We start from the raw sequence: 25,253 nt of genomic DNA on the forward strand, positions 1-25,253 counted from the left end.
AATGAAGAAGTGGCCTAATACACATCAAAGAAAATCTAAATCGAATTTTAGGAAAGCCCTTTCTAACTCTATTCAACTCCTTTGGAGTTTTTTAAATACAATTGTTGGCAGGGAGCTAGGTATAATTAATGCTATATCAGTGCAATGGCTTACACTTGAGCTCTTGAAACCCTTCCAGTCCTACTTTTGTATTATTCTAACAGTCAATGCCCTGGCTTGCAAGTGCTCCACTAAAATTAGAAGTCAAAAGATCACTATCTCCAGGAAAGCAAGTAAGAAAGATCCTGATTTCAAGACAAATAGGAGCAAAAATGAGTGATTTGAAGAGCCTCACTAAATAATCTGGTAAATTAGTCACAAAAATCAACATGCCTTTGCTATCCAAATTACTTGCCTGTATCAGTTAAAGAGTATACACAAGCCAAACAGAAGATCTTACAGGCTAAGAATTCTGCATCTGTCCTTCTTCATCAGTTACAGCAAATAAATTCCAAGTAAATCCCTCAGTTTTCAAGGAGTTGTGCTGGATTATCACACTTCAGATGAGAACAGAATATGGATCAAAAAAGAACAACGAGCAATGATGGTGGTCCTGCCTTTTCACAGCAAAGCAGCCCATTCTCTGCCAACAGCAGTTAGATGCGCTATGCATGAACTGAAATTACATATTGTAACAGATTTCTTTTAAATTACCATCCCCAGAACAAACCTGGCATGTCGGATAGAAGCAATTGCACTACTGAATTCACTGTCAATGCTTCTACAGTTGTAAAATTCTTCATAGGCTGGCCTGGAAGAGCCTTGATATTCAATGCGGCTGATGCGACATATTCCCACAATCAGAATGATCAGCATCAGGACAAACGCTACGCAGAGCGCCCCAATTATGATGTAAAGGGAGTGACGAGGCATATTTGTTAGACTCTCCGCCATATGCCCGGATTTCCACTGCAGATCTGCCAATAAGAAATAAAAGGTTGTCATTAATTAGTAATTTATAGCCTTCCTACTGAATAGAATTCTTTTATGGTATTCATTTTCAATACTTCTGTGGAGACTTTTGAAGCGAGGGGGATATTTCATTTGAACCTTCCCAGGCTCCCTTATGGATATGTCACCATGCCTAACGTGCAACAAATTTGAAACGCACTATCTTGATCTTTCACCCATGTTTTTTGTAGATTTTTAAGGTCATATAGGAACACTTAGCTAGTTTGATCTCCTGTATAACCCTATATATATATAACCATCTATACTACATATCTATATATAAAGGCATCTAGTTATTCTTGCATTATTTTATAACACACTATACGCTCTCTAAAGGCAGGCAGGTTTTATGTGAAAGCTTCTGGTAATCTACCAATTCTCTGTGCAGTTTGTTCTAATAGTTAGTGAACCCTTCTACTAAATGTGTGATTTAATCTGTATTGGTTTTTAATTTGAAACACAGACTTCTGTTATGCCTTTCTCCACCAGGCTGCAGAGACTTCAAAACCAGCATTTCAAGGACAAAAACGGCATCTCCTAAAGTGCTACAGTACTGAGCCCACTAGAGTCTTCTCAAGCATAATTTCCCTGAGAGGTCTCAAAGCAGACCTTAAAGCAAAGCCAATCTAGAAGAAATTTCTTGTGTTTATGTATTCCAGACCTTCTTTATAAATATTCTTGAAGCCCAAACTATTGTCTCTCAATGACAAACAGATTGTCTATCAATTGCCTATGTCCTCAGATCTGTTTTTCTCTAGCATGGGTCAGAGTATTTCTAATTAGCCTGTACTTCCCTCTAGGGTTCATTTTTGGCAGTCTTTAAGCCTATGGTCTCATAAATTATTTCAAATCAGGAACAGACTTGAATCAGTCTGGCTACAAAAATATGACACTCTGCAAAAGTTATTTCTAGCAGGTGACTGTTCCTGTTTCAAATGGACTTCTGCTTTGCTCTGTTTTAGAAACTCTCTTTACTTAATCACAAACAGTCTCGGAACAGGGCTATAAGCACATGCTTTGGGGGTTTACGATATTCTTAGAAGCCAGTTCTTGAGGATGTTGATGATGGCAGTTAACTGATTTGAGATTCTGAGCTGAAATCACAACTTCAGTGGCAACTGTGGATATAATCTCCATCTATGGTAGAAATAGAGGACAACATACAAGTAGAGAAAAAAAAATATCCATTTTAGAGGACGCAGAGAGAAAGCCTGAAGCTGTAACATGTGGGATTCACCTGGGCAGAGTTTGAAGAAATGGTTGCTCTTTGTTTACAGTAGTAAAGGTTGTCCCGGAGCACCTCTGAGCTTGGGCTTGCTTAGACTTTTTGTCTGCAAATGCGAGCTGACTTTGCAGGACTGCTTGTTTGTGTTATCTTCTTCAGAGGTCAGTAGAGTTTTGATCAGCCTGAATCATTCAGTGATTTCTTTAGTGTTTCTAAAGTACTGCAATCTGCCCGTCGGGATATGAGGGAGAATACAGCTGTGCTCTGTGCAGTTTGGGATGGGTTTCTATTTCTGTTCTGCAGCACATTCGAGACACACAGTGGTTTCTGTCAGGTTGTCAGACTAGGCCACATTCAGACCTAATGTGCGCAGATACATGGCAAGACAGTTCTGATTTAGACTCCGTGTCTTCCATCTCTGGATGATAAGGATGAGAGAAATTTCCCCCTTTCTTCGTCACCAGATAAAAATACGAAGATTAACAGCTTATACTCCAAAAAATTAGAGAGAACATATGACAGCTCAAAATCACACTATTCTCAGTTGTCATAGTAATGTTCATAAAATTAATTAAGAATTAGATTTCAATGTACACCGCAAAGTCTGTACTACAAATACTTTGTAATGTTAGTTTTCAAGTGACCACATGGTTACCTTGGTAACTACATTAATAATTACAAAAGTGGCAAAGGTAATGATACTAACAAATAACCAGCAGGCATTAGAGAACTCATGTAAGATATTTTGTAAGCATTTTTACAGTGAATGCTCCATTAACTTTTCATGCGAATATATTTAATTTTGAAAGGAAAAATATCCTTTATAATTAAGACCAATTTAGTCCTATTGCTAACACTGGTAAGGACCATAAGATGATATAATAAATACCACAGTTCATCCCGGCAACATACTTCTTGTCTAGTTTGTTGTATATACAGCACTTGAAAATTAAAGCGTACAGTTTGACAAGAAGATAACCCTGAAAGTCTGTTAGGGTAGTCAATTCAAGCAGAAAAGCAGCTCATGAAAAAATGGGGAATTATTAATAGTAAATAGAGAGTTGTTCTACAAAAAAGACTAAGTACCAACAGCCTCCTTCATGGCTAGTAAGAAAAAAAATCACAGAAGATAAAATATGATCTCTTTAGTCAAATGACTCCTGAACACCAATTTGTCCCCCTCTTGAGAAGTCTGAAGCCTGGCTTCATTATGTCTTTTTCTAGCATTCAGAGGGTTGGTCCGATACAAAGGAAGCCAGTATGTGGTGTTTAATTTCCAATACATTATTAACTATTATATACAAATTGCTGAAACAATACGACAAATATGACAAGGAGATATGGAAAGATGAATAGAAGCAGATTTACTAATAGATTCAATCTTTAGAGCTGAACAAAAATCCAGTGCACCATTGACTCAAGTCCAGCAAGATCAGAAGTGCTGCACCTGTTCATAGAAGAGCTGGACATGGCCTTTCTGGGTATGATTAGAATTGGGTTCACATCAGTTGGTGAATTCGTAGGTCAGGGACAGTGAGTGGAAAGATCTTCCCATGGATACATAGATCTGTAGGAAAAAATCTGCAGATCAAAGTGCTTTTAAATCCTTTCTGCAAAGCGTTTTCTTCAAAACTCAATCCCTCTCTGTTTGCATAATCCTTTATATACCTGTTAAAATCCAAGTGCCTTAGGAAAACTTCCACAGCTTTGTGTATAAGCCACTGCATTGGTTAGAGAGGCTGCGTGTCCATACTTATACCTGACTATTGTGCAGTAGCCTGGTGTCCCATAACACCACATCATTTTACATTGATGCTGTGTCAAGGTGACTTTAATAGCAAGGGAACAGCAGACATTTGCTGATGTTAAGCTTGTTCAAGAAACTATTGGTAACCCTCAAAATTTAAACTTAATTGTTCTTCAAAATGTATCTTTATGTGCCTATGCAAAGATTTTTTTTTTCCTGTTTTCATTCCTTCAAGACCAATCCAAACCAGAACTTTCTAGGTTGCTTTTTTTATATCTCCTGCACTATTATTATCACATATATACACTCTATTAGCTATCATGATTTCTTGGATTAAAAATACAGTAGTTTCAACCTCTTCAATTGAGAACAATACTATATGATTTATTCTCCAAATATTGAGATGAAAAGAAGAGGTCTAATATTTCTGGTTGAGAATCAGCCTTGCTGAGTTATCAATGCCAGTTAACTCTCAGATAATTCCCTGCCTCCTGTCACAGCAGTCACACGATAAAAGATCAGTCAGTAAAATGCTTAAAACAGCAACAACAAAGTGCTGTTGCTTCTTCCCCTCATTTTAACTTACACAGTTTGCAAGCCTGCAATACAAGCAGAAAATCCAAGTTCTCAAGCAGCAGGCAAGGCCATTGCAGTTCAACTATAAACAGACGCTACATGTAGAGAAGTATGCACTAAGCAGAGACAATCCCCTTGCTCAAGAGAACCAAGTTGAAGCAGAGTTTTATCCACTCCCTCTCTCGTATACTTACAAACAAGGTCAGAAAGGAGTTACTATTGACCAACCACAGCTGAACCTATCTGCCATATACAGTGCTTAGGGGTGTGCATCCCTCACAGGGGGAAGCAGGAATAACTGAGTAGCTGGGCAGTAGAAAAGGCTCCTTCCACCCTCTGTTCCACTTCTCCTACATGGGAAAGTGTTTATATGCACCTCACTACATAACTGTGGTGCAAACAGCCAAACTCTTAGTGACTAGAGCATGACAACTAAAGGATGACTCCAGAACAAGCATCACTGATTTCATATAGCACATCTGCAGGACTCAGAAAGCATGCAGGCCCATCTGTTTCCCTTTGGCATCTATTCATTCCATAACATAACAGAAAAGTAATTGTTACTATATCAAGACACTCCAGGAAGTATGTTTCCAGGAAGATTATTACTTTCTCCAAGAACTACACTCATCTGTCTGTCAGCCCACTACTTATTAGCTAACGCAGGCAGAATTACACTGCTTTGCTGTGTAACCTGGACATGTATGGTTCAGGTGTCACTAACAACAGCACTGTCAGTAAAAGCACAACTGAGCATCCTTTAGCATGAGGGATATTGTATACAGATAACACACAACATTGTGGTCCCGACACCACAATGGTTCTGTGCTACACAGGGAATTGTGTGTGCCATTCACAGAGACAACAAAAAGGCAGTGCTGTCACCATCTCTGGACTAGCTGGCAATGCTCTTCTGCAGTGTTTGCTTTCAACAGAAAGCACTGAAACTGAATTCACAGCCAACAATTACAGGGATAGGAGGTCATAAACCTGTTAATATAAAAATTCTGTGGCAGTCCAGGTGCGAAGAGAGTTGTCTTCTGGGGTTAAAGTAAGGACTAACATCTAGAAGGAACTTAAAAAGCAGTTGGAAAGGTTAAGTAGCATTTCAGTACAAGAGAGTTAAAAGAGAAGCTTGATATGCTCCTTGTGTAAATGAGAAGTAGAGAGAGAAATAGAAAACATGGTTTTTTCCAGCCTTTGTATAGATGTTTTCTCATGAACGTACAATAGGAACTTTCAGAGTCCCTTCTGTTTATTTTTTATTCTACCTCCTATCCCTGCAACATTATCTGTGCTGAATGGTGTAAACCCCCTCACACAAACTTGTGTATCTGTATAGTATCTTGAGCAGATATATGACCACAGTATCTGAGCATTCGAGCAGTGAAATATATGGCTAAACTCCCTAGTAAAGACAACATCTGTAGCCCAAGAGCATGACAACAGGGAAATAAAAAGCAGTTCCATGAGCAGCAGTACCAATGAAGCCTAATTTCTGTTTTAACTCTTCCACAGTTGGGCTTCATACTTTCTTCCTCTCAGGGACTCTCTAGTTGTCCATAAGGGTACACTTACACTGAAGCTTTTCTGTGTACAAAGATGTGAGACCAGACTGAAGATGTTGCTTTACTAGACCCACCAATGGAACCTCTCTAAGTCTTACTAAATGCTCAGGAAACATTTTGTTTTAGAGACCTTTACCTTTCTAACAAATATGGTTGAAATTAGCCTATGGTTGGAAAAGTAATTCCAGAAAAAGTTGGTAAATGCATGCACACACAAGTCACAGCACAATTACACAGGACATATTTCCTTAGGTAAGCAAGTTAAAAATGGTTTTACTGAAACATTACTACAACTGCAGGTGCTCAGATGTCAATACAAGTCTATCAGGACCATGCTTATAGTGCTATGGAAGTACACTTCACCCAAGCTAAGTATGAAAGTAAGTTCTGGGACACAAATGTAATTAAAAGGCAAACTACTTAGTGCCCAGCTGTGAGATCTCTGACAATCTGGTCCAACACATCTCAGAAGTAAGGTACCCAGAATTTTTAGCTTTCATAGCCAATTTTGAAATGTTATGGCTTACAATAAAATGCATTCAACAGAATTTTGGTAATTTATTGATGATTCAGAGTATTTCTGAAGATAGGTATTTAGAGAGAAACATAAATTTCTATATGTTAATGTATCATTTTCAGAAAGTTTTAGGAAACTACAAAACTTACGTATTTCGCAGTTTGCGCCGACCCAGCCATGTGGACAATGGCAGGTGTAACCATCAGGCTGATCTATGCAAGTTCCAGCATGGTGACATGGGTTGCTGTCACAGTCATTTATATCAATTTCACATTCTTCACCTTATATCAAAACAAAACAAAAACAAAACTGCCTCAGATAGCAGGTATTTAATTTTTCTCTAGCTGCAAAACACCTTGGAGCTCAATAACAACATCTTTATTCTCAGAACATCAAAAGTATTCTATAACTGTTCCAAGAAATGTCTCTCATAGCCTCCAAGAAAGAAATATTATCCTCATTCAACCAGATGAAAACAAAGTCTGAAGGCTAAGTGACTTGACTAACCTCACCCAGATCATGGGCATTTCATTTCTTTAAATACAAATTCCATCCAAGAAAATGTGGTATAACAATTTATCACGTATATTCTGAAGTGCTATACAATAACGGAGATATCAGTGCCTCTGAGAAACAGCCACTGTACAACACAAAGCTAAGTCTTTTCCAAAAAATGCCCTTTAATTAGCACAGATCAAAAAGCACCATTTGATCTACAAAACAGCTATGAATGGGTTTATCTATTACTATCACATTGGATATTACCTCACATGACTAACAGAGCATCACGTTGTAAATTATCTTGACAGCAGATATTTGGATTACACTAATCGTGTCAGTTTAAAGGCCAAAGGATTAAATGGTCTGCTTACCATTACTCTGAAAGTGTAAATTGATTCGTAACAAGCACTTTAGGGCTTTTAGCAATTGCATATTAAGGTAACAGAATGAGTTGTTTCTTCAGCTTGTAGTAACTAAGGTCAAGGTTAAAACATTCTCCAGTTTCAACAGTGTCCAATTAGTATATTGGCTTACTGGGAAGTCTTCAAAATGTTATTTTTAAAACGCAATCTAGTCTCAAGCAGTAAGGTCTTAAAGGCACGTTAAATAGCTGTTAGCTTAGTGAATTCTCTTCAGTAACAGGCTTTTTTTTTTCTGCAAAATTTTTGAAGTTCAAAGTACTTGCAAGTAATATCAAGAACTTTTCATTCTCAGTAAACTGATTACAATTCAGCAAAGTCCAAATTAATTTGTTTCCTTGAAGAGACAAAGTCTTACTTGGTATTTGTCTTCTTTTAGACACAGTGAACACTGACAACTAGACATTCTGTGTAACGTACAAATTACTTGCCTGTATATCCAGGTGCACAAATACATGTAGCATTTAGACCTTCACTGTCACAAGTGCCACCGTTCTGACAGTTGATGTTAACACAAGGATCTTTGTATAATTCACAGTGCCTTCCTGAAAAGGTAAAATTAGTAACTGCCATTAACATGACCTATACCGACAGCATGATCAGTACATGCACTAACTTAACTTCACGTGGATGAGCACAATGATGTACAGCCTCCACACCTGTCTTGTTAGGCTCATGCCTAAATGTACGACTAAAGCCATGTATTTTATGGCGGTTAAACTTTCACACACATGCCTCCTCTTTGCTCTTCCCACCCACTGAGGCTTTGGGACAAGAGAGGTAGGGCAATTTCTGCTAACAAGAACTGCTGGAGTTTCTATGAAAAAATAACGATATAATAAAGCATAATCTGATCACCTATCTAATACTCTTCAATAAAATGTAAACAATAATTGTATTCAGTAAGAATTTTATATATTTATATTAACTTCTTTAATAATATACATAAGCATTCTGATGCCTCTCATTGACCTTTGTGGCAAACTTAAGCGTATAGCTAAGGCAATAAAAAGAGAAATTACTTTATTCAGATTTGTAGCTAAAAGTAACTACCTTCAATCTCTCATTCTCAGGTGTAGGCTATGTGAATTCAGCAGCTTTGCCTGTCAGAAGACAGTGCAAGACTCCTGTGGCACACAGAACAAAGCACGGCAGATTCCCACCTGGGGATGGGGAGAGAGGCTCTACTGCCACTGCTACATGTATGATTTTCTCTGGATCTACTTTTCAGATAGAACTAGAAAAATCAATACAAGAATTATCTAATCAGTGCATGGATGGCACTGAAACATGAAACAAAATAAACGTATATATGTGAATAATGAATGATTAGTGGGATTTCATTTACAGTGTATCTACTAGAGTGAAATTAGCTTGCATTTAAAATACCTGCTTAAATGTATCCATTCATGTAAGTTTTAAATCTAGGTCCTATTACCATTTTTTGATTGGGAATGAATACAAAGCGACCACTTAGCTAAAATTGTAAATTATCTTCAAGTTTTCCCATTCTTATACTTTTTGCAATAATTTCAACAAACTGAAGAGCAGGACAGGTTTCTGAATGCTTCCATGTGGTTACACTTACAAATTACAAACACATCTTTCACTTGTAAAGGTGGTTCATGTTTCTAAATTCTTATAGTCCTGCAAACTGTAAAGATGCATAATCAATAGAAGCATAAACTCATATTGTTTATTACGTATAAAAACCACAATGCAGCTTGTGCATCGGGAATATGTTTCTAATCACGAGGTAGTGAATGACAGCAAAGGAATTTTGATGCTTGTGAAGATGGCAGAACCTACAATGATGGAGGACTTGAAGAGGTTAGATAAATATATGTGAAAAGCAGACATGCAGCTGATCCTGCCTTACTCCTTCCCAACCTCTTTCATGAACATCAATTGTGTTGCACTGGAGTTGGGCACTTTGTGAATTTGAATTTAGAGAGTTTGAGATGCAGAACTACATAGCGGTGAAATTAGTGAGAAAATAGGGTCTTTAGAGAAAAGAACACGAAAAAGAAAAATCAATACAAAAAAGGAAGAAATTGGACACATGGTATATCAGATGTATGTACACAAGCAAATTTATTTAATGAGTGAACGATTAAAAGGAATGAACTTAGTTCTCTGGTGTTCAACACTGCAGTTCTGTACAGCAATGTAAACTTACATGAATTATACAAAACCAATAATTTTAAGTTAATAGTGATAATTTAAAAAAATATAAAAGCAACTTATTTTAATTTCATTTTAAGTATATATAGATACACACACGCGTACTCACTTGCTACAGACCTGCTGAAATCATTTGGTCAGTCTGTCAGCAGCAGAAAGGCAGGGCACTCTGGTCGGAGCACCCTGCAGCTAAGCAGAAGGCAGCAGAGCCAGAAGCCCCCGGGTACCTGCTGGCAGCTACTTCAGTGCAGACCAGCGATAACAGCTCTCGCCTGCGCGCCAGCCAGAGAGCTGTGGGGAGGCGGGGGGTGGCGGCACAAGCGGGGAGGTCTGGGTTGCTGGTGGCAAAATTGAGGCCTCTAACGGCCCACGTAGTATCTCGAGCTGAGTACCTCAGCTCTACTCATTAGCGTCACCGAAAACCTTAAGTATGGGAACGAAGAAAGCTCAGTAATAGCAAAAGCTGCGGACGGGACCAGGTGCCCTGCTTTCAGCTGAAGCAAAACGTGCTGCGCGCACGGTGCTTTCAGCTGCACCTGCAGGTCGGTTGAGAACATCATATGAGACTGTCATAACATTACGGTTAAGTGCTCTTTAAGCTGTCATGAAAAGCTGAGGGTCATTTCCTCACTAAGCCTCTAAAATGATGAATTCTGTATCTATTGTCAAAGAGCAGTGCAAGCACCAGCATGAAATGCGTATTTAGCCTCAAGCAGCTGTTAAGTGAGCGTTACTTATCAACACAGATAAGGACTGATTACTCTTAATGAGAAAATGCTGGGGTAATGTTCCTTAAAACATAGTCATTCTATGTAAAATATATATGCTTTTTAATAGTAATAACATATAAAATTACGTTCAAAATGTTCTCACAGCATGACTTGAAACAGCGTACACAAAAAAAAGTATCATTTTAGTCCTCCACAGAGGAACGTCACAGAGAGCTCATATGTGCTACGCTGTGTAAAGCTGAAATCTACTGCTAGATAAAAGATTTTGTATAGCAAAACACATACTTTTCTGCTCTATTTTGTAAATTACTTAAGAAATGCCAAAGACCACTTCCATTTGAACATATCTAGAAATAGCTGCTGTCAACACATGAACACATGAACGCAGTCACAGACCTACTCCTGTCTCTGGGTTTTATGGTCTTCTAAATGACCAATCAACATAAAATTTTCATTTTTACTCCTTTGTGTTAATCTGCTTCAAATACTAATCTTTTGATATTATGTTTTTAACTCACTTCACTGGAGAAAATAAATTAAAAAAACAAATTGGAAAGCCCTTCGTGTAATGGCTCAACAATAACTGATAAAAAAATTGTATTTAACAGTTATGTTTTCTTTTAAAAACCCATCACTTTATAATATATCTTAAAAATAGCAGGAAAAAAGTATTCCTAAAAAAACCAGAGAGAAGCCGTTTGTCCCCAGACAAGGACATACATTTCTCACAGACCAGCTAAATCTGAACTACTCATTTGAATAAAGATCATGGGATCAGGATCTACATTGAAGTTTGTTTCCATTCATTTTAGATGTGGGATTTATTACTGCTCAGTGGAGGATATTGTATAGCTCTGTTTGTAACAGAACCTACCATAAAAAAATACGCAGAACAATTCAAGAAACAAGAGGGAAAACCCATCTTACCCTCATATTCGGCAAGGCAGACGCACTCATAGCTATTGACGAGGTCTCTGCAGGTGGCTCCGTTCTGGCAGGGTGCAGAAAGGCATTCGTTGTATTCCTCTTCACAGTAAAGGCCGTGGTAACCTAAATCACACAAAGAGGACATGAAACAAGCTATGACACACAACAGTTAAGCAACTATAGATTGTGGACAGATGCTTGCTCATTGAAATATACTGTGCAGATGGATACACGCTAAGATGTTGATTTTTAAGGACATCTGCTCCCCAGGTGAAAATACCAAAAAAAAAATCCTGGAAGCAAAATGTTATGAGAGAAGCCCCAGCCTCAGCGATTAGCCCCAGTGAAGCCATAAACACCGAGGCTGGTGACCAAGCGCACCACGAACAATGCAAATCACCACAGTCTGATTGTAAAGAGGAATAAACTCGTATCGACCTATCTCCTAGCTTTCTTGGATCCTTGCATCAAAGCCACCTTTCATCAGTGGTGATAATTGTATAACAGATAATTTATTTTAATTTTAACACTGCACAACATCAAAACACTGTAGAAGCATTAAGATACTTAATTTTTACACTATTCTCAAGCTGTAGGCAGGTATTATGGTCTGATTATGCAGACAAAGAAAGTAGGAGCACAGAAAAGCTATGAGACCTGCTAATGGCCACTGAGTCATTTGTGTTATGAGGTAAAAAATAAGGAGCTAATCCACTTGAAATACCACTTTTCTCATTATTTAGTGTGTCATACGATCATCAGTCTTAACAGCAGCTGAAATGACTTTCTGGATATAGTGTATCAGGTCAAAGTAGTATCTACTCATATTAAGTAACAGCATAAATTAGTATAATGTACCAGCAGAAATAACTAGCTGTAATGCTAAAATATGTTTGCCTGATATATTGGTTACTTAGTATTAAATATGAAGAATCATTAGCCTGGTAATTTTGAAGACTATGAGATTTGATATCAAGAAGCTTATTTAATTCCTCTTCAATAGACCCAGGTTACATTTTTGTTCATTAAAAGCTTCCTCTCTTCTTTCTTTTTACTTTTTTCCTTTTTTTTTTTTTTTTTTTTTTTCCTTTTTTTTTTTTTTTTTTTTCCTTTTTTCTTTCTTAAGGTAGGGGCTTTCCAAATCAGAAGCAATGTCTAAATTTATAGGCAACACGTCAACAAGAAAAAAAAGAAAATAGATTGGTCATAATGCCTAGTAAGTACAAATAATGCACTTAAATGCACCATAAGAACTGCCTTCTCCCTGATAGACAAGGATTAGCACAGAAGAATTGTAAAACTGCCAGTGTGTTTGACCAATGAAAAAAGTATGGGCCAAATTACTCAAGTCTTTCTCAACAGTTTTCCCCTTCTTTGGGGCACAGGGAGTGCTTCATAAATTAGCCAAATTACCTCTAGGGGAAGGTTCAGAATTTAATATATTAAACAAAACATGTTCTTACTTTTTTGAAAGTACAAATAGTACAAATATTTTTACTAAAACATGCATCTTTCATAATGTTTACCCCCTTCCTGGAAATTACAGCAAATAATTGAGTGACCAGACTTTTGCATTTTCTACATCTCTTCAACTGCTAGCTACGTGCTGCTAATAATTGCAAGTCAGAGCATCTGACTTGGGGCATCACACAGCCTACCTCCCTCTCAATCAAACCAAAGACCACGCAGTTAACATCAACTGAATTGACTGGATAATTAAGATAAATTAGTGCTTCAGATGTTTTAGTAAACGGTTTAGTTTCATGAAACCATAGCACCATCTCTTCTTTACCCACCCAATAAAAGGTGAGGATCGAAATTCTACCCCATTCTACTGTCCACAGAGTCATCCCAGAAGCACTTCGTATGCAGTGGTGACTGCAACACATTTTTCCTGTTGGCTTGTTACTTTATAATATTTGCCTGGTACTGAAAACATAGACTGCGAAATTTTTTATTTCTTTTAAACAAAATCTTGCCTCTATTTGTCCACTTTGCTCAATGTTCTTGAAATTTCATTCTGATGAAGGTCGATATTACAGCTTTTAAAAAAGCAGTTTCAAATATGCTTTCATATTAAAAGCACTGTTTCACAAAGAACAGTCATACAGAGAAGATATGTCATGGTATGTTAACAGTACATAAAGACACTCTTCCCACACACCTACCATGAATTAATTTTGGTTAAATCAGTTAAACATTTAACCTTCTTGACTCATCATAGCTAACACTCCCCTTGGCCTCCTATTAATGTGATATAATACGACGAATACGTACTTGTAATCTATAATATAATACCATGCATTGGAACAGTGTTTCTGTGGGGTTTTTTAAATCCTGATTTACTCATTACATATAGCTGTGAAAGCAATAGATGAATGAGCATACAATGAATAAAGATGCCACAGAAAAGGCCTAAAAAGCAAAGCGTAGATTCTGCAGTGTGATCTTTCTTCTTCAGATAATCTCTAGTTACTAGCAAAACTAGAGACATGAGATGTGGGTATCTTTCACGAATAAAGAACCAGAGAGGGGTAGATTCTCATCTCAGTAAGTGGCAATCTACATTCACTCTCCTGGTCTAAGTTTTTCCCAAAATTCTCACAGCACCATAGAAAATATGACAAATGCCAACCCCAGACACCATTTCCACCCCCTTCCCTCTTATGGATAATTTAAAATAAAACTGTATGAAGATACAACAGATGTTAGTACTACACAAAATGTATATGCAATATTACCCATTTGATTTTGCACAAAATAGTCTTTTCATAGTAAATAGTTAGTTGGACTAGTAGCTTAAGAAACATTTCAGAACCACTTTCTCCAAAGTTGTTAGCCAGGCAATACAGAATTAATTTTGCTAAATGTTAGGGGGTTTTTATTAGCCTATGATGAATTTTATCTAGCTTATGACAAAGGGAAATATCCTTATGTCGTGACAACTGTAGCCAACATACAAACCACCAAAATCAGAAAACTTGAAAGAAAAACGTATGGGAATTCCCTGTGTTGAACACATATGTAATTAGATATTTTGAGGGGAAAAAAAAATGTTGTCCACGTGTTACACAAGTCTCATCTTTCAAAGGGAGCAGAGGGAAATTTGTGACTAAAGAGTTGTCTGGTGTCCAAAATCAATATGAACTATCGTATCACCTCCTCAGGATTAAGACAGCCCACGCTGTCAGACACTGCACACAGTGAGGGAAAGATATTTTCTTTCTCCACGAGAGGGCAGATCTCGCCCACACACAATTTCGCCCTCATCGTCCTCACCCTGGCGCCAGCAGCTTCCTTCTCCTGTGATGGGAATGGAGAAAGTTCTGCTGTGGGACCAGGCACCCGAGGCAAAGACGCGTTTCTTCTCATAGAGCCAAGAGGCACCATATAATTCTTAACAAGCGTTTCTCTTTGAATTACTGCTTTCAAATTATACTGATATATAAACCAAGTATTATACTGAATTCATACATATATCCTCAAAAAGACTACATAAATAATTTAGATGGAAACAGGAAAAATTTTCATAGATAACTTCAGAATAACAGGCTCTAGTATAGTTGCTTCCTCTCTTTCCGGTAACATCACAATTCCGCTGCCTTTACGTTCACAAGCAATGCCAAGTACAGCTATTTGCATCTTTTGTAGCGTATAACATTTCTGTGGACATATGCAGAAAGAAATAAATAATGCCTACATTCACAGCACTTCTCCAGCTGCTGTGTCCTCAGCAGGGAAGAGACCACATTGGGCACTGCAGCTTCAAGAAGGGCAACTAATATTATTAAACTACTTTTTTCCAGGTCACTAGAAATTGTATAAGCCTTCAATAACAGCACCTTCACTTGCCAATGATGGCCCTGTTCTGATGTGCTCTCTTCAGAGGCTGGGGAATGGACAGGGAATGTAAAAAAACCCTAAAATAAAGATATCCCTATGTTACCTCTTCTTCCTCTGCATGACTGCCCTTCTGCTACTGGTCTTCACAAAGGCAGGAACAGATCTGTTGCCACTCTACTCTGGATCCCCAAATCTTTCTTTGTCTTTTTCGCTTTCTCAAGCAACAGGGAGGCTGCCTTGGAGGCCAGGATATATGCCTGATGCTCTCTGGCATGGTCTTCAGACAGCTACATGCCAAGGCTATGTTAAAAACTGCAGAGGGAGAAAACATGAAAGGGAACACAGCATCTCTGTCATCAGCCTGCCATGGGTTTTGTCAAAGCCTTCAAGAGCAGTGGACAGAGCACAAGATACAGCAGTGCTTGTCAACGTCTTCAGAATATGCACTACTATCAGGTTAACAAAAGAGAGAGGGAGAAGCTTACTAGTCTCTTTATAAATCAACAAAGACTAAAGTTGAAAGGTTTTGAGGATTTCGTAGACCCTAGCTCCTCAACAGTGACTCCCTGGGCCTATCCACACTTAATGCTTCAGCAAATCAAGGAAGCAGGACAAAAAAATCCCATCTTTATGGGAAGACCTAATGGGATACAATGGAGATTTATTCTGCAGGGAACAGCAACAATTCATATGTGGCCACTCACTAAGACAGTTGCATGTTATATAGTCAAGAAATAAATGTGTTCAGTTAAAGTCTGAGCTTATATAGCAATTAAATAAAAGAGAGAAGAGCTGCTCCACACGGCAGGACGGTAGAAAAGCATTCTTACCAGCCATGGCCCGATTGCGTGGAGAGCCTGTCTTAATGTAGAAGTGGAAACAAGATGAGGAAACAGGCAATGAAGGGCTCACAGACAGTCTGGAAATGGAATTAACCTGAAGTCACTTCTGCCAGAGCTTGCATTTCCTGCCCCAGTTCCAAAATGTGGGAAGGGAAAAGACAGAAACAAGAAAAATTGCTACTGCTACAGCCAAATGCTGCATTTGCCTCTGCAAAGGCACTGAGATAAACCTACTTTCCTATAACTATCTGTTAAGCTACATGAGCAAAAAATCGAGTGCAGAGAAAATATTCTCCACAGTACTACTTCTGAATTTGCCACCATTCTTCATACCCTGTGGATTTTTTTCTGACACTCCTTCCCCCCCCCCCCGAAATGTTCAGTATGTGTGCTATCATATATATTTACTAGGCAGAGGGCAGGTGTTAATGTCTGTACATGCACTTTGCAGTTTCAAACTCCATACCCATATGTCTTTAAGGAAGCCAAATGCTTTGCTGCAATATTAAGTTATTCAACTTCTAGATAGATTTCTTCACTTTGGGCCAGACAATTAAAAAGAATATTGTAAATATTTGCATTTGAAATTGATAACAACAGCTCTATTAAAATAATAGAGTGTAAAGAGGGGAAAAGGTTTAAGAGGAGGAAGAAACCGCTTTGGGATTCAGTGACTAAATAAATGTTCTATGAACAGACACAATGGGCTCCCACTGGTTTCATGAACTAGGCCCTAGATGAGAAAACCAACAAACGAGCAGGAGAATTTTTATCAAGATTAGTTCTTTAACATGAGCAAGCATGAAAACACAACACAAACTATGAATATAATGTCCAAACACTGGGTATTTCTTTGTTATCTGTGCCAAGTGATAAGTATTAATAACTTGGGTGTTTGAGCATATAATTGAAGTTTTAAGTGTAAAGTTTCATATGCAATTGAAAAAATTGCACACATAATACAAAGTAGGTACTGTTACATAGGCTTTTGAATTGCACAGAGCCCTCTCAGCAAACATTTGAAAAAGTAGTATATTCTACATAGAAATAACTTACACATTTTTTTCTACCCATTCTGGAAATGGGAACATTCAAAAGCATTAGGCTGCTTTTCCAAGTTAACTTATACAAATTCGCTTTTCTATACAACCTAATAGATGATGTGGGTTATCCATAACAAAGCTTACAATGAAAGCCAACACAAAAAAATCAGTAGTAAATGCCTGGTTGTGTGTGCTCCACAAATTGTGCAGATATACAAGTATAATAACGATACTTTTTCATTCTTCAAATCTGTACCCTGACCAAAAAAACACAGAAACCAAACTGCCTACCAAGCAGGGAGGCTTTCACAGACCTTGGGCTAATTGGAACTGTTTAAAATTCCTCTTTCTTTAACTTTTGAATCAGAAGTAACACAGATGAAAATCCAGCGGACATTATGCCTGCCTGCTAGTAGAAACAGTGCATAAAGGAAGGATTGCATTCAGGTCACACATATAAGCAAAGCTCTGTAGCACTTTGCTTCTGTAATAAGAAGTTATATTCTCTACCAAATACCCCCCAAAAAAGAACATGACATCCTAGAGCTGAACACAAAATATAAGTGGTAGGTTCTAAAGTTTTTAAAACAGTATGTTTCAAATATACCATATAACCAACATACAAGAGAGAGTTCTAACATGTCATTTAATAAACTTACCCTTAATATAAGCTAAAAATAATAATGTATATGAATTCAGGGACATGTCTGAAAGTGAAAGACTCCTGTACAAGGAGTCAGTCATCTAGGAGCTGGCACACTGATGCTGAGAGTCAAGAGGCAGAGATAATTTCTTTCCTATTAATGTATGGTAATATCTTTATGTAGGTCAGTATGTTTATTATTAACCCTTGATAATGCTACTAAAGTGAACATAAATTTTATTCATCCACTTTACAAGTAATTGTAACAGACACCATCAAAGTCTCTGCAGGCAAAATTGTAAATAGAATCCAGCTTCTTAACATACCAGAGACACAACTCATCCACTCTATCGAACTACTTTTGATGAAGATATAAAAATATGTGTTGGGCCATGCTCTATAGTCACTACTTTAGGGGGTTTTTTAGGAATTGGAACATAGGAATCCTCAAGTTTAATTGCTCATCTGCCTTACACACAATAATTACTTAAACCACTGGCATGTATTATGATGCCTTCTAAATGCTAATCTACAAAGACATTGGCTCTTGTTTACCTACTATGCCTTTAACTCATGAGGAAAATCTCTGAAGGTAATTGGTTCAAAATCCTGCTACTAAGACTAAAAAAAAACCACACACACACATAATGGTACATTTATAACAATGAAAAGGCATAGCAGAAGAAAACAGACAATTCTGACTTTTCCTACCTTGCTACCACTTAGGTGCAGTTCCTTAATGATCTTTTGAAATAAATTATCCAAGTTTTTAAATTATTGACAGATTAATGACAAACTCTCATAATTTGGCCTTTAGTTTCACCTTGATATGAAGCAAGTAATATTATTTGTAGAGAGAAGCCCTTCTAAAACAAGTTGTCATTTTTAAAAGTGAAGTTTACAGCAGTCTACAAAATTTTTGGAAAAAATAAATTGGTTTTTTGAATACTTCCCATTAAATTTCACACATGGAGCAACACAAGAGAGTTCAATTAAAGAAGTACCATATATGTTCTTGGATGCAGCCTCGATGGCTTCTCATCTGGCTAACTTTTAAATGCACAAATATTATTTAAATAAAAATAAGTTTCCATAATGAGATGTGTGAGACTACTTTTAAGTCCTGTGTGACACAGAATTAATTTGAACAAACTCAACCAACAACTTCTAATCAGGTTAGGTGACAAATGTCAGAAAAAAAGCTTTTATTTGTCCAAGAGTATTTAACTAGCTGTCTATTGTTTGAACCACGGGCAAAGAACATTCTGAAGACGATTAAAACTTCCCTGGCTTACTTGGAAAAAAGAAATGCCTAGTTTTTCCTACCACGGATGACTGGGGAAGGGCACTCATGCTGGACAGCTCCCCATACTCCAGTTTGGAAATCAGATCCCTTTTTATAGCAGAAATTTAGAAGAAAAATTATTTACACTAATCGGGAAATTCAGGTTTCTGTTGACATAACGTATCTTCCCATCACTTATACAAGAGCTCTTATATCTCTTCTCTTTTTGTGTTTCGATTTCTATAATTCAAAGCATTTGAATCCTGACAATCCTTTTACAAACTTCCCAGAACATGCACAGCACTGGTATTCCTAAAAAAAGCTCTTCATCAGTCTCTGGGTTTTTTTCAGTCAAACTGTGGTTTCAGTCATATATTAAAACTCGCTTAAAGATCAAAACATATTGATACATTTTGACCACTTTTCTTGTTGCCCAACATTAGGCAACCATGTTAGCTCTCATCTCAATAGCTTCTCCATTCTCTGCTGAGATTTGTCTTGACCATGCCCTAACGTCTTGTACCATTCAATAGCTAGAAAAACAGCAGTTTTCTGTTATGAATCTGAACAAGTTAACAAAATACTCACTAGCCAATTAAGGAATAGGTCGATGCTACCAAATAACTCTCATATTCCTACCTGCTGAGCACTTTTTTCCCTGTCTTTCTGGATTTTTTTTTTAACTTCAAACCTTTTTTCCTGCTCACTCCCTCTGCTATTTCATCCTTCTGGGAGTTGGGCGAGGAGAAGAATATCCAAAATGAAGGGGTAAACATTAAACTATTAAATTCTTAGTTCTAAAAATGAATTTAGGAAAACAGCACCTGGCAATTTCAACTACTTGCAATCAAAAATATATTTTGTCAGACATGGAACTAATTATCAACTGATAGGAATTCTAGTTTGTGCTCTCAATACGGCAGGATATGCTAGCTCTATTTAAATATGATTAGGCCTGTTGCTCTTCATCTCAATACCTAGTCCTTTTCTCTAAGGATCCCTCTATTATGCAAATGAACAGCAAAGCAATTAAACACTTCAGAAAGGAAGACTGAAAATTTGTAATGAAAGAATTATCATCTTCTCCTCCTGATATATATAAAACAAACCACACGTTAGGAAATACTCTTCAGCATTACATAATGCAATTCTTCTGTTCAGATGAAAACTGCCCACACCATTCATAGAAACAGCTGAGCTGAAAAATTTGAGGTCACTTAAACATCTGGACCTATCTTGCTGCAAAAATCTACCTACCCTCTGGTTTCTGAAAAGTTGCAAGCAGAAGAATCAGGAATGCTTCCTGAAAAACTGTCCATAAAAAGGGAGGGGTTTTGTTGTTTTGGGGATTTTTTTTGTTGTCGTTGTTGTTAAATCACTTAATATGTCTCAATGGTTAAAGCTCACACATGAGATCCTTATAATCCTGTATGTATAAATTTGCATCTGCTGGACAACAAATTAATTATGACATAACACTACTATGGTATTGTCTGCATTTCAGTTTCATATTTGCTCCGTTATAAAGAGGTATGTAATTTAATTATACATCTGTCAAATCCAAACTACAGATTTCCACTAGCTTCTGTTCATTTATGAGTACCTCTCCAAAAAACTTCTGATGGTCCTTTCCTTGTCTCCAAATAGCAGCGATTAATTTCTGACACCTTCTAGAAATGCTGCGTTAGTAGATTTCATTACAAACTCTTGATATTCAGAAATAAAACTAATCCATTCTGGTGGAGAAACAGATCAACACAAAATGCACAGAAGGTTAGTGTTTTCTACACCAGTTAAATTCAGACCTATCAAGAATCAATGTAAGGAAACTAGACAGTCTAGGAGAGTTAGGACTTCTCACTGAACTGAGTTCCAAAAATTACCTTTTTCCAACAGGCTTTATAAAATTTAGTCAAAACAGACTTTGCTGTTATATCATGCTCTGTATCAGGATAATTGTATTATATATGCACAAACTTTGTAGCTGCACTAAGTACTATATAGCCAGTTGTCTAACCTAATACTAAAAGTATCTTCATTCCAAAAACCAAAACACACTGCAAGAAGAAAATTTCATCAATAAAACTGTGAAACAACACAACCTGCAACACAACCAACCGTGTTGCAGCCTCCCTCTAAGCTGATGATAGCATACATCAGTCAGAGTCTTGCTACACAACACAATGCCTTATGCTGAGGTACTCATAACGCTGAAACCTGTTCTTACCACATTTATTGATTTAATGAGTGATGGCTTATTTTCAAAAAATCAATCCATTATTCCTATGAAGTGCTGAATGCTTTCATCCTTAAGCAGTTTCAAACTTTACTCTCAACACCTGGAATTTCCTTGAAGATCACATGCATCAGTTACTGAAAGTGTGCACTCAATGCACATACCATCCAAAACAAAGACATTAGCTGGTAATTCTTGTGTCTTCAGGGATCTCTTTTCAGATGAGATGCCAGTTTTATGGGCTACAGAATCTTAGGCAAAAGCTCACTCTTCAGAGAAAATAGGAGAGTTCTCTATGTTTCACCTTGCTCTAAAGCCAACAAGCAGCAGTGACATCTTTCTTCCTCAAAATGCCAATAATGCATGAAAGTCAAAATAAACAGTCCTTTTACTTTCTTTTTGCCATAAGCCTCGCTATCCTAATCTGAAATGTTCTAGGAACAGATTGTGGGCTTCTGTCTTGGGAGGAAAAGGAGAAACTTCTTTTTGGAAGAGAATGAAGCTGACTTCTTTCTATGCAGAGGCTAAAAAGAAAACATCTGGATGTGGCACGTACTAATGTTCAGACACCACCTATAGAAGTACTTGCCTACTTCAGGCAAAACCTTTGCAATTGGTAGGATACCTCCACATCTTGCTAAGTGAGAAGGAAGGAAAAAGAGCAGGAGAATTGCAACTGGTTTCCCACAAGGCCAGGCAAAGCTGCAGAGAGAAGGTATTCCTCTGAAAGAAACTTCAGAGAACAACATGCATGTCACAGCGTTATGTATATGTAGGACTACTAACTACCCATATCACTCCTTAGTTTATCCCCTGTACACTGGGGATTTATTTTTCCCTTAACTTCTGCAGTTTTCAAGTTTATAGTTTCACAGGAACAGACTTTTTTTAACAAGTGACAAAACTATTCAAATGAAAATGAAGATTATTGGTTTTCATTCTGTAAGTGCTTAAGCAGTAGTGGATGTGCGGCACATGATATCATTCATTCTAACTGCTACTTCACCTTTATATGTTTTAGCAATGATAATTAAAAGGGAGCTATAAGCACCCCAATATTCTGTTACAATGGTACAATGAAGCAAAACAATTTAGAGCTAAGCAACATGCAACCCAGACACCATGCGCTGTTACATTACCTATAACTACATTTTCAGGCTATTATCAGCTACCGGCTGAGTCTACTAGCTATACTCACCTAAGCAGTGTCATTAGCACTTCTCAAAACAGATAACTTATGTCAACATGGATGGCAGAACTTAATCCTTCGGGGTAACCGATTTTTTTTTCCTTCTCTAACTTTGTTCAGCTACCTCGTTTGCTTCCATCCTTCCCAAATGATCAGTGTCACACCTTCCATTCTCTTCTCTACCAAATTCTGTAATTTCAATGACACTGATACTTCACCTTAAAAAGGTTTATCCTGCAGGCTACAGTTTTATAATACAGCTGTAGATATCAACCAAGCCATATGGATCTCAGTGGGTATTTTCAGTGCTCACTCTGCAATTTTGGTTTTCCAAATGTAATGTGTAGATTCTTATCATTATTCTAAACAGACAGAACATCTGCTCAATGTGTTTTATATACTGAAAAGAAAAAAAGGAAGTAATTTTAAACTGTATATTGGAACCTACATACAAAAATACTAGAAGATTTATGAAACATATAACTGGTACAAACCAGGGATACAGAGGCATTTGTAGCTGGTTCCAACACTGCGACAAATGCCATGTGCACAAGGATTCAGAGCGCAGAAGTCAATCAGCTGAGCGCATGTTGGTCCTGTAAATCCAGGACTACAACTGCAGGAGAAGGCAAGTCTATCTGCATAACAGGTTCCATTGTTCTGGCAGGGAGATGACGCACAAGGGTCTATTTTCTCTTCACAAGATGCTCCTAAAAACCCTAAAAGAAATAAATTATTTTGATAAGTAAACATTCTGGTATGCATACAATGTTAATAACTAAAGAAAGTTAAAAGCAAGCCATTGACATATCTATACTCCTATTTTTTTATTCTATGAAAATTACAAAAATACATACTTCCTACATATATTAAACTTTAAGTTTACCCATTAACATGGTGGATATGTTTCAGGTACAATCATACTATCATATGATTAAGGCAGTAAAGTGCAAAAATATTTCTTGAATCTGACAGTGCTTATCTACTTCACAAAGTGTATCTGGCTAGAAAAGCAGAAGACATTTTGTAAAGATCAGGAACAGACTAGCCTGGAAAAAAAAGAAAAGCCAAAACTGACCATTTTTTTATTTCTGTTGATGCATTTGTTAAGAATAACAACCTCTAAAGCAGCACATGCGTTTACTTGAGCTTCAATAATTTAAAAGATTACCTTTTACAAGAGCATACTTCTTTTTAGCAGGAGACACAATGACTTATTGAAGAAACACCATGTAAAAATTAGACATAAGGAAAAATATATCCTTGCAAGGGAGTTGTTTTAATCAGATGTAGAAAATAATAACATTTGAACAAATTGCAGTATGCTATCTATAGGTTTTATCACATACACATACATCATACACGTAGCAAGGTGAAGCGTGGTTACTGTACACAAAAGCAAGTCAGAAAAGAGTACTCAAATTCTAGCACCCCTCCAAATAAAAGAGCAAACTGTCCTTTCCATTCAACGCTAATATTTTTTAATGAGTATTTGGTCCATTTATACAGACCACCACTTTTCGGGCTCAAATTCCTTGCAATATCTTACATTGTAGAACAGCTCTTAAAATTACAATAATCACTGGGAGTGAGAAATTAGGAAGAAATCAGGCCGGCCTCCACTCAAGACCCACCCAGCCAGCTTTACCAATCTACTTCAACAGAAAGGGTGAACCACTGCAGGTGTGCCAGTCTAAAAGACAAAGAACAGACTACGATGGCACTGCTACCCGGGAGATTGTAGCAACATTTCGGACACCAAAGAAAATAAGTATATGCATAAAAACCTATTCTAGGATTTGAAAATCATTTAACCAGAAAGAGAGAAAAACAAATGTACAAAAAAACCCAGAAAACCACAAAATGTGTCCAGTGGTGAGAGGAAGGATCAAGATGGAGGATACGTCTCTGCTATAGAGCAGCCCGCCAACGACCCAGAGCATGAAAACAGGTAACGACAGGTGACACTTTGGATTAACACTCAATATTGAAATCTTATACCTAATGGAATGAAGTAGATTTTTGGCCTTACTTTTATAGTTTTTGTATATATAAAGTCTCACTGCTGGACTAAAAGCAATTGATGTATTAGAACTGAAGCCCTATATTGTATAATAATCCTAAATTAGGATGAATATCAAAATTAAGACCAAATACCACATTCAATACATACTTTACAGCATGTCATTAACTTTTACTGACTCAGTAAATATTCTTGTTACAAGCAATGCCATTCCACATTTCAAGCAAGGTACAATTCATCAGGAAATAGTTTTCAGTTAATTTTGACAGATGTGTTACTTTCAGAGCATTCTGATTTTCTCGCTTTTCTAATTATTCATGAGTCCCATTCAGGTGAGTTTAACTTTGTTTAATTGTAGTTCTAGCACTGTAATCATGGGTAGCAAGGCAGGAGTTGGCATTTCTGAAAATAAGTGCATAAGAAACAGATTCATTTATATTTTAAAGCATAACAAAAAACCCCCAAACGTTTACTAAAATTCAGATTCTACCATTTGTTCTTGATTGATTAGATTTGTTGAAAACCTGGGCCAGAAAGATGGAATGTACTGAGCTCCAAGACTTGAAGAGCGAATGAGGGCTGCGATGATCAGTCTAAAGATGTTAAAGTTCCTAGCACACACACATACACAAAAAAAGAAGAGACTGACAATTAATTTTAAATATCCTAAGGGCTTCGTCAAGGAGACACACTCCATGTTTTATAGATCCACAAAAACTCAGTGAACAGCATTGGAAAGAGGGGGAAATGGATGTTAAACAAAG

At 37.2% G+C, this 25,253-nt stretch overlaps 1 protein-coding gene across 1 annotated transcript in view; it reads right to left on the reverse strand.

Moving 5' to 3' along the window:
- The window catches only part of LOC104624298 (delta and Notch-like epidermal growth factor-related receptor), a gene marked incomplete at its 5' end in the record, with an annotated part of 39,686 nt that overhangs the window by 6,833 nt on the left and 7,600 nt on the right, over nt 1–25,253 (reverse strand). The window contains 5 exons of the mRNA XM_010291639.1: nt 710–956; nt 6,773–6,904; nt 7,975–8,088; nt 11,386–11,508; nt 22,961–23,185. Of these exons, the coding sequence (XP_010289941.1) occupies nt 710–956; nt 6,773–6,904; nt 7,975–8,088; nt 11,386–11,508; nt 22,961–23,185 (841 nt within the window). The remainder of the gene's footprint in view (nt 1–709; nt 957–6,772; nt 6,905–7,974; nt 8,089–11,385; nt 11,509–22,960; nt 23,186–25,253) is intronic.

This window comes from Phaethon lepturus, unplaced genomic scaffold (genome assembly GCF_000687285.1).
Source record: "Phaethon lepturus isolate BGI_N335 unplaced genomic scaffold, ASM68728v1 scaffold9190, whole genome shotgun sequence".
Taxonomy (NCBI): domain Eukaryota; kingdom Metazoa; phylum Chordata; class Aves; order Phaethontiformes; family Phaethontidae; genus Phaethon; species Phaethon lepturus.